At 36.7% G+C, this 12148-nt stretch overlaps 1 protein-coding gene across 1 annotated transcript in view; it reads right to left on the reverse strand.

The window, feature by feature from the left end:
* UTRN (utrophin) overlaps positions 1-12148 on the reverse strand; it is a 512939-nt gene that overhangs the window by 281280 nt on the left and 219511 nt on the right. Inside the window, exons 35-37 of the mRNA XM_011997130.1 lie at positions 3918-4097; positions 939-1067; positions 152-322 (exon numbers count right to left, since the gene is read on the reverse strand). Coding sequence (XP_011852520.1) covers positions 152-322; positions 939-1067; positions 3918-4097 — 480 coding nt within the window. The remainder of the gene's footprint in view (positions 1-151; positions 323-938; positions 1068-3917; positions 4098-12148) is intronic.

The raw sequence follows: 12148 nt of genomic DNA on the forward strand, positions 1-12148 counted from the left end.
CATGCCACTGCACTCCAGCCTGGATGACAGAGCGAGAAAACAATAAAATTAAAACAATAAAATAAAAATTGTTTATGTATATACTGTATGACTATCATTTAGATGCATACCCATAGGAAAAATGGTTTACCCTAAAAACATAATTACTCACTTTGGCACTTTTGATATGTTGGGACACCTTTTCAAAGTTCCTATTCAGCTCAGCTAACTTTGGTTCTACAAGCTCCCTGCTTGAGCTTCCACGGGCATTCATCAAAATAAGGGCTTGATCGCGGACATTTTCAACCTGGAGGTTAGCATCATCCAGCTCAGATACTAAACGCTAATTATAAGAAAACACAAAATTATCTCATGGGAAAAATCAAACCCAAACATGAGTGTGATGCTTTTACAGAATGAAAGGTAGTTTAAATAAATATCTGGGATCCCCAGTAAGAGATTTCAGCATAATCAACCAGGCAAGAGCTGTTCACATAGAGCTCATTGGAGAACACAGAGGTAAGCAACTCTCATTGGAGAATACAGAGGTAAGACTCGCTGGAGAATATAGAAGTATGTAAGACATATTGGAGAGTACAGAAGTAAGACAGACTCATTGGAGAATACAAAAGTAAGTTAGGGTCACTGGAGAATACAGAAGTAAGCAGCACTCAGTGGAGAATGCAGAAGTAAGCAAGACTCATTGGCATCTTATGTGCATAGCTTTTACTCTTGTTGATTGTGCTGAAGTCTCTTACTAGTCTTTCGATTTCAATTCAAGTTTGTCTCTTATTGAGTTTGTCTCTTACTGTCTCAGTTTCTCCCATCAAAATAAATGTTAATGAATCTAACGCTTGGGAGGAATAAGAGCATAAGTAACTTAGAGCATTCCACAAGAGAAAACATGACAACAAAACATTCCACCCCAAAAGTGTTACTGATGTCTCTATGTTTGCCACCTTCACTATTTCTTCCCGTTTACTTGCTGGTTTCTTTTCAATTTCATCCAATAGAGCTTCAGCTTGATACAGCCAGGTACTTATGTGGGCCACATTTCCATCAAATATTTCTAGCTGGTTCTGATGGTTCTACAAAGGAATTAATAAAATGCTTACATAACCATATGAAATATTTAAGATGATAATCTTAAAAGAGATTTAAAAGACCTTCGAAGAGCAAACTGTATCATGAATTTAAAGAAAAGCTTTCACCTTCCTGCAGAGCTCTTCTTCAGTGAATAAATCTCATTCCTAAAAATGCACATCTATGCTGCTTAACACTTCTTAAATTTATCTGATTTAGACCTCTGCACAATAAAAAGTTGAAGTAGAATAAAAGTTGAAAGTTTTTTTTTCAATTTCAATGCAAGTTCATCTCTTATTCCTCATTCTTATATTACAACTGATCTGATTTGCCCTCCTCAATCTTTTTTTTTTTTTTTTTTAAGATGGAATCTTGCTCTGTTGCCAGGCTGCAGTACAGTGGTGCAATCTGTGCAATCTCGACTCATTGCAATCTCCGCCTCCCGGGTTCAAGCGATTCTCCTGCCTCAACCTCCTGAGTAGCTGGGACTGCAGGTGTGCACCACCACCCCCTGCTAATTTTTGTAGAGACAGGGTTTCACTATGTTGGCCAAGATAGTCTTGATCTCTTGACCTCGTGATCCACCCACCTCAGCCTCCCAAAGTGCTGGGATGACAGGTGTGCACCCGCACCTGGCCCATATTTTTTAAACACTCACTTACTGAATAATTTTTTTAAATGATGAAAATATGAATTGAAAAAAAGATGCTGTATGCTCTGCTTAAAGGACAGTGCCTTTGTCTCCTTACCTCTATATCACCAGCCCTTAATATTACATCTGGCATAGACCACAGCAAGATGTCCTGAAGCAGGACATGAAACGTGCTTGACAGAACAGATTTGAAAACAGAAGCAACAGTTAAGCAGATTATGACTGGGAAAAGCAGTTAATCTAAGGCAAGAAGTTAGAGTGTGACCGAAAAGGGTAAGGAGGCTTATGATAAAATTAACATTTAGCAATTATATGTTGTGGGATAAAAGAAACTGGAAAATGCTTAGACAGTAAAACTTTTTACAAAGAAAGAAATTATTAATCTATAATATGAAAAATAGTTGAAAAAAGAAAATGTAGGCTGGGTATGGTGGCTCACGCTTGTAATCCAGTACTTTGGGAGGGCCCGATGGGAGGATCACTTGACCTCAGGAATTCAAGACCAGCCTGGACAACATGGTGAAACCCCATCTCTAAAAACAAATATAAAAATTAGCCAGGTGTGGTGGCGCATGCCTGTAGTCCCACCTACTCGCAAGGCTGAGGTGGAAGGATCACCTGAGCCTGGGGAGGTCGAGGTTGCAGTGACCTGTGATCATACCACTGCACTCCAGCATGGGTGACAGAGTGACAGCCAGCCTCAAAAAAAAAAAAAAAAAAAAGTGAACAAATAAGAGACATAAAAATAAAAGAAAACAAACTTGCACTTGTGCTCTTGAATTTAAAATAAACATTAAAAAAAAGAAAATGTGAACTAATAAATGATATGAGAAAATATCAACAGTGATCTGGATCCTAAGTAGGAAGAACTGATGAGCACCAGACTTGTTTATCCCTTTCAAGCAGGTAAATCAAATGTTCTAACAGCGTTAGAAAGATACTGCTTGAATGGAGAGTTTGAAAGGTATAGACAGAAGAATACAGAAATCAGGGCCATGAGAATGTGAAATAAAGCTAGTAATTAAAAATTAATATATAAAATATTTAATGAGCATATTCTATGAGCCAAGAATCTCATATTCACTATTATATTCTCTGTTAGGTATATACTTTTGTTCTCATTCTCTATATATGGAAATTTCAGCTTAGTAACATTAAGCAACTTAGCTAAGGTTAAACAGCTAATAAGTCAAGGACTGTGGATATAAATCTGTTAGAGATCAAGAGCAAAGTCCATGCTCTTCACTGCCCTACACATCCTGATGAATTTAAATAAATATTCAAACACACAACAATGTATGCTTGTTGTCTCTATCCATTACCTAGTAATTCTATAAATTTGATAAAAGTCCTATCTCAGGTATTTCAGAATTTTAAAAATATATATTTTTAATTATATATATTTTATTAGAATTTCAGAATTAAAAAATTTATATATAAATGACAATGCCTTCCTCAGCAGGGGAGGGTGGGGTGGCCATATATTCACAGTTAGTATCATAGGAACGTAAAACCACTACAAAAATTAAATGATAACTATTTCCATGAGATAATTTACAGAGTAGTGGCATAACCAAAGACTAACACATATACAATATTTAATAATTATAAATATAGCAAAATCTAAAATTGGTTGTTTTGGTTATTTAATTGGTTATTTAAGAGCACTACATGTTTAAGGCTCATAATTAATCATTGCAAAACTGTCTGAGACAGATATAATAATGTCCATTTTACAAATTAAACAATTGAGGTTTAGAGAATGTTTGAGTAACTTGACCAATGTTACTGAGCTAGTAGTGAAAAATTTTACATAGGCCATCAGATGCTAGAGCCTGTGCTCTTAACCAGTATGCCATTATTCAAACACTATAAAGATTATATATAAAAATAGCTTCTGATAGTATGAAAATTAAATACAATATGAAATCATTAAAATGAAACAAATAAGGTGCATTTACTAAAATATGAAAGTACCTCACTCCATGTAGATCATGAATATTTTAGAAACACTGTAAATTATTTCTAGTTATTACCTTTTCAAAGAAAAAACAAAACCTAGTCTAATGAAATTAATTCACAAGCAAAATATTACTGTGACACATAGTAAATAGGACTTGAAATTTAATCAAAGTTGTACTCATTTAAAAAATAACTAGAAAAGAGGAGAAGATTTCATCATTAATTTTTTCCTGAGACATACCATCAAGGTATTGCACCAATCTTCAGTCCAGGTACGAACTCGGCTCCACCCAGCATTAAGGACGCAGAGCTTCTCTTCTAAAATAGGCTCGCTGCCCTCAATCAAGTTTTGCAGGGCAGCACTACCCTCTGTGATGGTATTTAAATCAACTTTTCTCTTTTCCAGATCCTTCAGAACATTCTAGAAAATAAAAAAAATCAAATACTTGATCCTTCAGAATATTATAAAAGTGTATACAACCTTAAATTATTAAAAACTTTTCTGCCACATATACAAAGTAGTCCATGACTCCCTAATTTACAATGACAAAGTTTACAAAATTCCTAAACTTATTAACATAGTGAGAATTTTTAAGTTCCAAATGAAAAACAAAATGTGTAATTCAGCAAATACCAATGAGTGTTAATACACTCAGCTGTGGGAAAGCAATTATTTCATTTATTTAAATATAAATCCATTTATTACATATGAATGCCAATTACCTTCATCATCACTCTAAATGTAAAGGCGCAATTTCATTTTCAGTAACTACAAGCTGGCAAAGCAGAAGGATCCTAGAACTCACAACTTAAAAAAATTCACAATGAATTTATCTCCTAGATTACCAAAGGAAACTATTGATGTGTACTATAGGTACTTACAAGGGTAATATTTTATAGCTGGCTGATTTCACATATAATATCTCAAATAAACATTACAAAAAAACATTTCATATAAGTAATTCACAAGAGAACAGCAAGTCTAAGTTTTGGCCTTACAACTGTCATAAGTGCAAAGATAATACTCTGGATAGTATGATGATAAAGTGATTGGCACATTCATAAGTTTTACCAGGCAAAGTGTATAGTCACAGAATTGTAGAGAGAGCATGAGTTCCACAATTAAAACTACGAAGGTCTTTCAGTCAAAAAGCATATGCATATATCTACCCTACTGCTACTATTAATGATCATTTTTTAAATCAACATTTAAACCAATAATTTTAAGGAACTCAAGTTTATATTTATACATTAAATCACACCTTGGAAAGCATACCAATTACAAAATCACAAGTGAGTTCAGGTTTAAATATTCACTTGGCCATGTCAATTACTGGTATATTTATGAAGGAACTAAAATACTACTTTCCAAAGTTCTTCTCTAGTGGAGGGGGTGGGGGAATAAAGGATACCCAATATCCATGCTCTCAGCAATTATTAATAAGAACCTTTCATTTCTTCAGTGGGTATATACTGATTGACTAGAATAGCGTTTAAGAACTATAAAAAAAAATGAACTACAAGTAATTACATCTAAATAGTACACATCCTTTTTTATAGTAAAAAAGATTACATTGAAAATAGTGATATTTAAGTTATGGAATAAGTTATTTCCATTTCATTCAGAAATGAAAATATTATTTAAGTTTTGCATTGAAAATAATTTTACATAATCTTTAAGTGCAAATACATCAAAATGCTGTGAAATCTGCATGTTCCTTAAATCTGAAAAGACAATGATAAAAAGATGGTGGTTATGTTATTAATACATACTGATTTTTCATTTGATTAACTCTAATGAAGAGAACGTGCTGTGAATTTATGTCTTGTATATATCATCATTATTTCAATTCTGAAATAAGATTAAATGGAAACCTAAAAGCATATTATTCCAAAAGAAACAAATTTTTCATTGCTTTCAGTCTTTACCTAAAAAAGCTATGACAATCAGCTGAAAACGAATTGAATTTATAAGTACAGGACCATGGATGTTTAAAAATTAAGTATATAAAATCAGTATCACCTATGTACCAACAATAAGCACTCTGTAAAAAAAGGAAAAGTATATTTTTACATAGCAATAAAAATAGATATGTAGGAATAAACTGTGCATACATGAATAATATTTGTAAAGAAAAAAATCAAAACATTATGTAGGAATGTGAAAGAATTTGGGAGAAAAATGAGATATGTATGTTACCAAATAGAATTAATATAACAAACATAGCAATTCTGCACTAAACAAGTGTATGAATTTAAGGCAATTCAAATCAAAATTTCCAGTAGAATTTAAGAATTTAACAATAAAAATTCTAAAGTTCATATAAGATACCTACCAAAAATGAAGCATAAAGAGAGAGAATCCATTAACTGCAGTTAAAATTTACTATAAAACATGGCTAAACACTCTAAACACTGGTACATTTCACAGGGTCAGATCAGTGGAGTAGAAAACAATGAAAGGCAACAGGAAGATAAGAATATATGAACTTAGCATGTCAAATCCGTGGGGACAGGTTAATTATGCAACGAATAGTGCTGAGATAATTGGTAATCCTTTTGGAAAGAAGGTTAGAGCCTTACCTCATGAAATATACCATAAATTCCCTAAATTCCAGAAAGACTAATGCATTAAAGATAAAAAGATGAAACTATGAAAGAGCTAATAGAGGAAGTAGCTGGCAAGATAGCCAAATAGGAACAGCTCCAGTCTGCAGCCCCCAGCAAGACCACCACAGAACGCAGGTGATTTCTGCATTTCCAACTGAGGTACTTGGTTCATCTCACTGGAACTGGTTAGACAGTGGGTTCAGCCCATGGAAGGTGTCACTTCATCAGGGAAGCACAAGGGGTTGGAGAACTCCCTCCCCTGGCCAAGGGAAGCCATGAGGGACTGTGCTGTGAGGGACAGTGCTATCCAGCCAAGATATTACACTTTTCCCAAGGTCTCTGCAACCCACAGACCCAGAGATTCCCTCAGGTGTCTACACCACCAGGGCCCTGGGTTTCAAGCACAAAAGTGGGTGGCCGATTGGGGAGACACTGAGCTAGCTGCAGGAGTTTTTTTTTCATACCCCAGTGGCGCCTGGAACACCAGCAAGACAGAACCATTCATGCCCCAGGAAAGGAGACTGAAGCCAGGGAGCCAAGTGGTCTAGCTCAGCAGATCCCACCTCCATGGAGCCCAGCAAGCTAAGATCTAATGGCTGGAAATTCTTGCTGCCAGCACAGCAGTCTGAAGTCAACTTGGAATGCTGGAGCTTGGTGGGGAGAGGGACATCCACCATTACTGAGGCTTGAGTAGGCAGTCTTCCCCTCACAGTGTAAACAAAGCCTCCAGAAAGTTCAAACTGGGCAGAACTCACCACAGCTCAGAAAAGCTGCTGTAGCCAGACTGTCTCCCTAGATTCCTACTCTCTGGGCAGGGCATCTCTGAAAGAAGGGCAGCAGCACCAGCCAGGGCTTATAGATAAAATTCCCATTTCCCTGGGACAGAGCACCTGGGGGAAAGGGCAGCTGTGGGCACAGCTTCAGCAGACTTAAATGTTCCTGCCTGCTGGCTCTGAAGAGAGCAGAAGATCTCCCAGCATAGCACTTGAGCTCTGCTAAGGGACAGACTGCCTCCTCAAGTGGGTCCCTGACTCCCGTGCCTTCTGACTGGGAGATACTGCCCAGCAGGGGTCAACAGACACCTAATACAGGAGAGCTCCAGCTGGTATCTGGCCAGTACTCCTCTGGAATGAAGCTTCCAGATGAAGGAGCAGGGAGCAATCTTTGCTGTTCTGCAACTTCCACTGCTGATACCCAGGAAAGCAGGGTCCGGAGTGGACTTCCAGCAAAGTCCAGTAGACCTGCAATGGATGGACCTGACTGTTAGAAGGAAAACTAACAAACAGAAATCAACAACATCAGCATCAACAAAAAGAATGGCCATGCAAAAACCCCATTCAAAGGTCAGCAACATCAAAGATCAAAGGTAGATAAATCCACAAAGATGAGGAAAAACCAGCTCAAAAATGCTGAAAATTCCAAAAACCAGGATGCCGCTCCTTCTGCAAAGAATCAGAACTTCTTGCCAGCAAGGGAACAAAACTGGATGGAGAATGAGTTTGATGAATTGACAGAAGTAGGCTTCAGAAAGTAGGTAATAACAAAATCCTCCAAGCTAAAGGAGCATGTTCTAACCCAATGCAAAAAAGTTAAGAACCTTTATAAAAGGTTACAGAAACTGTTAACTAGAATAACCTGATGAAGCTGAAAAACACAGCATGAGAACTTTGTGAAGCATACACAAGTATCAATAGCTGAATCAATCAAGTGGGAAGAAAGGACATCAGAGATTGAAGATCAACTTAATAAAATGAAGTGTGAAGATAAGATTAGAGAAAAAAGAATGAAAATGAACAAACGAAGCCTCCAAAAAATATGAGACCAAAAAATGTGAAAAGACCAAACCTACATTTGATTGGTGTACCCAAAAGTGACAAGGAGAATGGAACCAAGTTGGAAAACACACTTCAAGATATTATCCAGGAGAACTTCCCCAACCTAGCAAGATAGGCCAACAATCAACTTCAGGAAATACAGAGAACACCACAAAGATACTCCTTGAGAAGAGCAACTCCAAGACACACAATCATCAGACTTACCAAAGTTGAAATGAAGGAAAAAATGTTAAAGGCAGCCAGAGAGAAAGGTCAGGTTACTCACAAAGAGAAGCCCATCAAAATCGCAGCAGATGTCTTTGCAGAAAACCTACAAGCCAGAAGAGAATGGGGGCCAACATTCAACATTCTTAAAGAAAAGAATTTTCAACCCAGAATTTCATATCCAGCTGAACTAAGCTTCATAAGCAAAGGAGAAATAAAATCCTTTACAGACAAGCAAATGCTGAAATATTTTGTCACCACCAGGCCTGCCTCATAAGAACTCCTGAAGGAAGCGCTAAATACGGAAATGAAAAACATGTACCAGCCACTGCAAAAATATACCAAAATGTAAAGACCATGGACACTATGAAGAAACTGCATCAACTAATGGGCAAAATAACCAGCTAACATCATAATGACAGGATCAAATTCATACATAACAATATTAACCTTAAATGTAAATGGGCTAAATGCCCCAATTAAAAGACACAGAGGGGCAAACTGGTAAAGAGCCAAGACCCATCAGTGTGCTGTATTCAGGAGACCCATCTCTTGTGCAAAGATACACATAGGCTCAAAATAAAGGGATGGAGGAATATTTACCAAACAAATGGAAAGCAAAAAAAAAAAAAAAAAATGCAGGGCTTGCAATCCTAGTCTCTAATAAAACAGACTTTAAACCAACAAAGATCAAAAAAGACAAAGAAGGGCAGTACATAATGGTAAAGGGATCAGTGCAACAAGAAGAGCTATCCTAAATATATATGCACCCAATACAGGAGCACCCAGATTCATAAAGCAAGTTCTTAGAGACCTACAAAGAGACTTAGACTTCCACACAATAATAGGGGGAGACTTTAACACCCAACTGTCACAATTAGATAGATCAGTGAGACAGGAAATTAAAAAGGATATTCAGGATTTGAACTCAGCTCTGGACCAAGTGGACCTAATAGACATCTACAGAACTCTCCACCCTAAATCAACAGAATATACATTCTTCTCAGAACCACATCACACTTATCCTAAAATTGACCACATAATTGGAAGTAAAACACTCCTCAGCAAATGCAAAAGAACAAAAATCATCACAAACAGTCTCTCAGACCACAGCACAATCAAATTAGAACTCAGGATTAAGAAACTCATTCAAAACTGCACAACTGCATGGAAACTGCACAACCTGTTCCTGAATAACTTCTGGGTAAATAACAAGATTAAGGCAAAAATAAATAAGTTCCTTGAAACCAATGGGAACAAAGACACAACATAACAGAATCTCTGGGACACAGCTAAAGCAGTGTTTAGAGGGAAATTTATAGCACTAACTGCCCACAGGAGAAAGCTAGAAAGATCTAAAATCAACACCCTAATATCACAATTAAAAGAAGTAGAGAAGCAAGAGCAAACAAATTCAAAAGCTAGCAGAAGACAAATAAGTAAGAGCAGGGCAGAACTGAAGGAGATAGAGACACAAAAAAACCCTTCAAAAAAAATCAATGAACCCAGGAGCTGGTTTTTTGAAAAGATTAACAAAATAGGTAAGCCATTAGCCAAACTAATAAAGAAGAAAAGAGAGAAGAATCAAATAGACACACACACAAAAAAAGATAAAGGGGATATCACCTATGATCCCACAGAAATAAAAACTACCATCACAGAATTCTATAAGCACCTCTATACAAATGAACTAGAAAATGTAGATGAAATGGATAAATTCCTGGACACATACACCCTCACGAGACTAAACCAGGAAGAATTAGAATCCTTGAATAGACGAACAACAAGTTCTGAAATTGAGGCAGTAACTAATAGCCTACCAACCAACAAAAGCCCAGGATCTGATGGATTCACAGCTGAATTCTACCAGAGGTACTAAGAGGAGCTGGTACCATTCCTTCTGAAACTATTCCAAACAATAGAAAAAGAGGGACTCCTCCCTGACTCATTTTATGAGGCCAGCATCATCTTGATACCAAAACCTGGCAGAGACACCACAGAAAAACAGAAAATTTCAGGCCAGTATCCCTGATGAACATCAATGCGATAATTCTCAATAACGTACTGGCAAACCAAATCCAGCAGCATATCAAAAAGCATATCCACCACGATCAATTCGGCTTCATCTCTGGTATGCAAGGCTAGTTCAATGCAAATCAATAAACGTAATCCACATGCAAATCAATAAATGTAATCCATCACATAAGCAGAACCAATGACACAAACCACATGATTATCTCAATAGATGCAGAAAAGGCCTTCAATAAAATTCAACACCCCTTAATGCTAAAAAACACTCAGTAAACTAGGTATTGATTGAACATACCTCAAAATAATAAGAGCTATTTATGACAAACCCACAGCCAATATCATATTGAATGGGCAAAAGTTGAAAGCATTCCTTTTGAAAACCGGCACAAGACAAAGATGCCCTCTCTCACCACTCCTATTTACACAGTATTGGAAGTTCTGGCCAGGGCAATCAGGCAAGGGAAAGAAATAAAGGGTATTCAAACAGGAAGAGAAAAAGTCAAATTGTCTCCGTTTGCAGATGACATGATTGTATATTTAGAAAACCCCATTGTCTCAGCCCCAAAACTCCTTAAGTTGATAACCAATTTCAGCAAAGTCTCAGGATACAAAATCAATGTGCAAAAATCACAAGCATTCCTATATACCAATAATAGATAAACAGGAAGCCAAATCATGAGTGAACTCCCATTCACAATTGATACAAAGAGAATTATATAGCTAGGAATCCAACTTACAACGGATGTGAAGGACCTCTTCAAGGAGAACTACAAACCACTGCTCAAAGAAATAAGAGAGGACACAAACAAATGGAAAAACATTTCATGCTAATGGATAGGAAGAATCAATATCGTGAAAATGGCCATACTGCCCAAAGTAATTTTTAGATTCAACACTATTCTCATCAAGCTACTATCGAATTTCTTCACAGAATTAGAAACCAACTACTTTAAATTTCATATGGAACTAAAAAGAGCCCATATAGCCAAGACAATTCTAAGCAAAAAGAACAAAGCTGGAGGCATCATGCTACCTGACTTCAAACTACACTATCAGGCTACAGTAACCAAAACAGCACGGTACTGATAACAAAACAGATATATAGACCAATGGAACAGAACAGAAGCCTCAGAAATAACACCACACATCTATAACTCACTGATCTTTGGCAAACCTGACAAAAACAAGCAATGGGGAAAGGATTCCCTGCTTAATAAAGGGCGTTGGGAAAACAGGCTGGCCATAAGGAGAAAACTGAAACTGGACCCCTTCCTTACACCTTATACAAAAATTAACTCAAGATGGATTAAAGACTTAAATGGCAACACCATTCAGGACACTGGCATGGGCAAAGACTACATGATTAAAACACCAAAAGCAAAGGCAACAAAAGCCAAAATTGACAAATAAGATCTATAAACTAAAGAGCTTTTGCAGAGCAAAAGAAAGTACCATCATAGTGAACAGGCAACCTAGAGAATGGGAGAACGTTTTCGCAATCTACCCATCTGACAAACGGCTAATATCCAGAATGTACCAGGAACTTCAACAAATTTACAAGAAAAAAACAAACAATCCCATCAAAAAGTAGGTGAAGGATATGAACAGGCACTTCTCAAAAGAAGATATTTATGTGGCCAACAAACATATGAAAAAAAGCTCATCATCACTGGTCATTAGAGAAGTGCAAATCAAAACCACAATGAGATACCATCTCATGCCAGGTAGAATGGTGATCATTAAAAAGTCAGGAAACAACAGATGCTGGAGAGGATGTGGAGAAATAGGAATG

Source organism: Mandrillus leucophaeus, unplaced genomic scaffold, assembly GCF_000951045.1.
Source record: "Mandrillus leucophaeus isolate KB7577 unplaced genomic scaffold, Mleu.le_1.0 Scaffold531, whole genome shotgun sequence".
NCBI lineage: Eukaryota > Metazoa > Chordata > Mammalia > Primates > Cercopithecidae > Mandrillus > Mandrillus leucophaeus.